Genomic DNA, 3961 nt, shown 5'->3' with positions numbered 1-3961 from the left:
AGTTTCCTGGGCTGGTGGAGATTCCCCGTGTAGTTCTATGTTATGCCCTTGAGGTGAGGAGAGCAGAGAGGATAGCGCATAATTAGTGCTCAGGTTGAGAGGTTGTGGGTATAGAGAGGAAGCCCCACCTCCGAAAGAGAGGGACCTGGAGCAATCGAGATTTACCCTGTTGTTAGCTGAGCCTCTGGTGGGAGGAGTGGAGAGAACCTGGGTTCAAGTTAGTGAGAGGGACTATGGGTGTCTGAGGAAGCCTCACCCTGCTACTGGGTCCCAGAACAGTCTCGAAAAGCCTCTGTTGCCTTCTCTGCACCTCACAATGCAAAATTGTCAAGCATGAGCCCCCTTTTGGTCTCTGTGGGAGCTGAGAGGATATGAGAGCCTTGTTCTGAGATGTGACCCAAGGTGGGAGGAGCAGGGAAGGTCTGGGCTCAGTTAGGTCCAGATAAGGGGTGGGAGAGAGGGGCTGGGGAAGCCTTACCTCAGAGAGAGGTTTGCAGAATAATCTAACAAGACCTCTGTTGCATGCCCTATACCACGTGATGCAGAATTTCTAGGCGAGGGCCAGGTTTTGCCTCACTAGACCCTGACAGAGTCAGATCCTTGTTATGAGGTCCGTGCTTCAGGTGGCAAAAGCAGAGCCGGCCTGGGCTCAGTTAGCGTCAGGCCCTACCCCAAGTCAAAGTGAGCAATGAAGCAGGACTGAGTATCCAGGACCCATGACAGTTGGAACCCAGTGTCCCTATGCTTTCCCTCTGAAGTGTGTCTTGCATTCTTGCCTGAAATCTGCGGGAGGATTCTGGGCCACCTAGGGGTGGGGCTCTTTGAAAGCCTCAGGACTTAAAGGGAGGACAATTAAGGGAACCTTCCATGCTAGACTGGAGGGTGACCTCCACCTTGCTGTCAGCACTGGTAGGCACAGTGCACCTTTCTGCCTGGCTCTTGATGTCAGGAAAGAGTGGGATTGGTCTGCGGAGTGTGGCATCAGTGAAACAGATCCAAGACATGGGAAACATGCCCCTGCTTTGGGGTGTCCTCAGGCAGGACAGAGACGAAGAGTCACCTCCATACACACCAGCTTCCACATTTGAGGCCACAGGGAAATGGTGGCATTGGATTGTGAGATGCATGCTAGGTCAGCAGAGGGGAAGTTTGAATCCATGGTCATGCTCCAGAGAAAGGAGGGCTTCTCTATCCTTGCTGTGCTGTCCAACCCTGAGGAAAGCCCATGCAGTTGTGGGCAGAAGTGCTGCATCTCATTTCTGTTTGCTTGAGCTCAGGGATGTCACATATTTGTGCACTGGGTCACTAGGTCAGCGGAGCAGCCACTCCTGGTCCGCAGACAGAGGAGGCCAGAACCTGCAAGCTGTCAAGGTGAAGAACTTGGGTGAGAACTGAAGGTATGTAAGTATTTGACACACCCCAAAAGAAAGGAGTCCATAGAGCCTGGTATGCAGTGTTACCACTCTGGAGGCCTTAGGGATACCACACACTGCCTGGAGTCTATCTCAGGGCAGAAAATACCCCATTTCCTGATGTATGGAACCTCAACCTCAACCTGTCTCTACTGTCAACTTATGGGAAGACTCAGGGACCCTGGATAAACTCTCTTGCCCTTACTTTGTCTTTGCATGCTGGTCTCAACTTCTCTCTCTCCCCAGTTCCTTGAGTCCCCATCGCCAAGCTCCTGCCTGAGGTCACATATCACAGCCATCATGTCTGCATCTTCAAAGCCTTACCAACTTGAGGAAGACCGCGAGGACCAAAGTGAGATACAGGGCTTGGAGGGTGGGCAGAGTTTCAATGCTGTGTAGCAAGAAGTCACCTCTTTCACTCCCTTCCATTTCTTCTCCTCCTCATCCGCATCTTTCTTCTGTTATCTGATCCTAGGCACCATAGAGGAGATTTCTGCTGCTGGAATGCTGGATCCTCCTCAGTGTCCTGAGAGAGGCTCCCTTCCCTCCAACGCCGTGGCTGCCTCCCCATTGAGCGAATCCCATCTGGGCTCCAGCAGTGAAGAAGGGCAAGGTTCATTCCCCTTGTTGGCCTTGCCTGAGACTACGTCCTTGGGTAGTGATGTCTTAGATGATAAGGTGGCTGAATTGATGGAGTTCCTGTCCCTTAAGTACCTACTTAAGGAGCCAACCACCAGAGCAGAAATGCAGATGATTGTTACCAAAGATTATGAGGAGCACTTCCCTGTGATATTTGGGGAAGCTTCTAAGTGTATGCAGCTGGTCTTTGGCATTGATATAGAGGAAGTGGGCCCTAACAGCCACTTCTATGTTCTTACTCCTTCTCTTGGCCTCACCTATGATGGGATGGTGAATGATGAACAGAACCACCCCAGGACCATCGTCCTGATAATCATCCTGAGTGTCATATTTATTCAGGGCAACCGTGCCAGAGAGGAAGCCATCTGGGAAGTGCTGAGTGGCATGGGGTTGTATCCTGGGAGTGAGCACTGCATATATGGGGAGCCCAGGAAATTCCTCACCGAGGATTTGGTGCAGGAACAGTATGTAGCATGTGTAGAGGTGCCAAACAGTGATCCTCCTCAGTATGAGTTCTTATGGGGTCCAAGGGCCCATGCTGAAACCAGTGTGGAAGAAGTCCTGGAATTTTTGGGCAAGCTGAAAGATAGCAAACTTAGGATCTTGCCCGACTGTCAGGAGGAGTGTTCAGAAGATGAAGAGGGAGTCCCAGAGTTAGTTCCAAAAGAAGAGTGATGACTAGGGCCAAGGCCAGGGACAGGGCACATACCAAGGCAACTTCTCCTGTCCCATGTAATTTTTTTTTTTTTTTTTTTTTTTTTTGGTTTTTCTCTGGTACCAGGAACCAAACTCACGAGCTTGCACTTGCCAGGCAAGCGCTTTGCCGCTGAGCTAAATCCCCAGCCCCCCATGTAATTTCTGATACTTAAATTTTATTGATGAAAAGAGCAGTCACTTTTCTAAATAATGCAGATTCAGTATGGGGATTTGGTAAGCTCAGTATATAAACTTTGCATTTTTGTTCTATGTCTGTGACTTGAACATTGTGTTAATAGTTTTCATATAGTGTTCCTTTTAATAGAAGGCTTAATTAACTTCACGTTGTGCATTTTGATATCACTGGTTACAGACCTATTGATGTTTATACATTCTAAGAGTTCAGCTGTTTTCTAAAGCAAATTGTAAAATCTTGTATCCTGTTTTGTGATCTGGAGCAAGGTAACCCATCTTTGAAATAAAAGCTTTCTTGAAAATGTACAAGAAGTCATGAGTAAAATAGATGAGGTCAATAAATACAGAAAAAAGTTCAAAACAATATTGACTTTCATGTATTACTTTTAGTTGTCTTTCTGTAAAATTAAAAATATTTATAAGCCTCTGTAGTACATGCTTGGTTAGTTTAAAATGTTGGATAAATTTACTCCTAATGAAGAACCCCAGCTGCTCACAGGACATTGCCCTTAGACCTTTGAGCAGATGCTTTTTGGAAGGCCCTATGTTAGTGGTGCAGACATGGGTAAACTAGGGAAGTGGGACCCACTCTTGCCCACAGGATGGTGGAGCCAGGGCCCTTTCCGCACATCGCAGGGAATGGAGAGATGTCCTCAAGGGCTTACAGAGCAAGGAAAAGGTCAGAGGGGGGTTGCAGAGGAATGGCGAATGCTTGTGGTAGCTTAGGGCTTAGGGAAAATGCAGTTCATTCCTTTTTTTTTTTTTTTTTTAATGCAGGACCTTGTATGTACCAGGCAGGCACTTGTGCCAGTGAGCTATATCCCCAGCCCCTTCAGTTCCTTCTTGAGATTAATTTTACTGCATGGTTGGCAAGGCCAGACACTCAGATGAAGGATCTTGGGGCTGAAATTTAAAACTTCTCTGAGCAGTTCTGCTTGCTTCATTGATAAGGCAGAGAGGAATGTCCACCTGGGTCAGGTATTGGATGTGGCCTGAGCTCTTGTTGTGGTGCAGCTGGA

At 48.0% G+C, this 3961-nt stretch overlaps 1 protein-coding gene across 2 annotated transcripts in view; it reads left to right on the top strand.

Moving 5' to 3' along the window:
• LOC102027876 (melanoma-associated antigen 10-like) overlaps positions 1 to 2766 on the top strand; it is a 10311-nt gene extending 7545 nt beyond the window's left edge. For both annotated transcript variants that reach the window (XM_013505540.1, XM_005406413.1), the window contains 3 exons: positions 1310 to 1397; positions 1659 to 1764; positions 1888 to 2766. In XM_013505540.1, the coding sequence (XP_013360994.1) occupies positions 1713 to 1764; positions 1888 to 2726 (891 nt within the window). In that variant the 5' untranslated portion in view covers positions 1310 to 1397; positions 1659 to 1712 and the 3' untranslated portion in view covers positions 2727 to 2766. The remainder of the gene's footprint in view (positions 1 to 1309; positions 1398 to 1658; positions 1765 to 1887) is intronic.
• Positions 2767 to 3961: the final 1195 nt, after the last annotated feature.

This window comes from Chinchilla lanigera, unplaced genomic scaffold, assembly GCF_000276665.1.
Source record: "Chinchilla lanigera isolate Chin_1 unplaced genomic scaffold, ChiLan1.0 scaffold00097, whole genome shotgun sequence".
NCBI lineage: Eukaryota > Metazoa > Chordata > Mammalia > Rodentia > Chinchillidae > Chinchilla > Chinchilla lanigera.
This window is presented reverse-complemented; position numbering and strand designations above follow the sequence as displayed.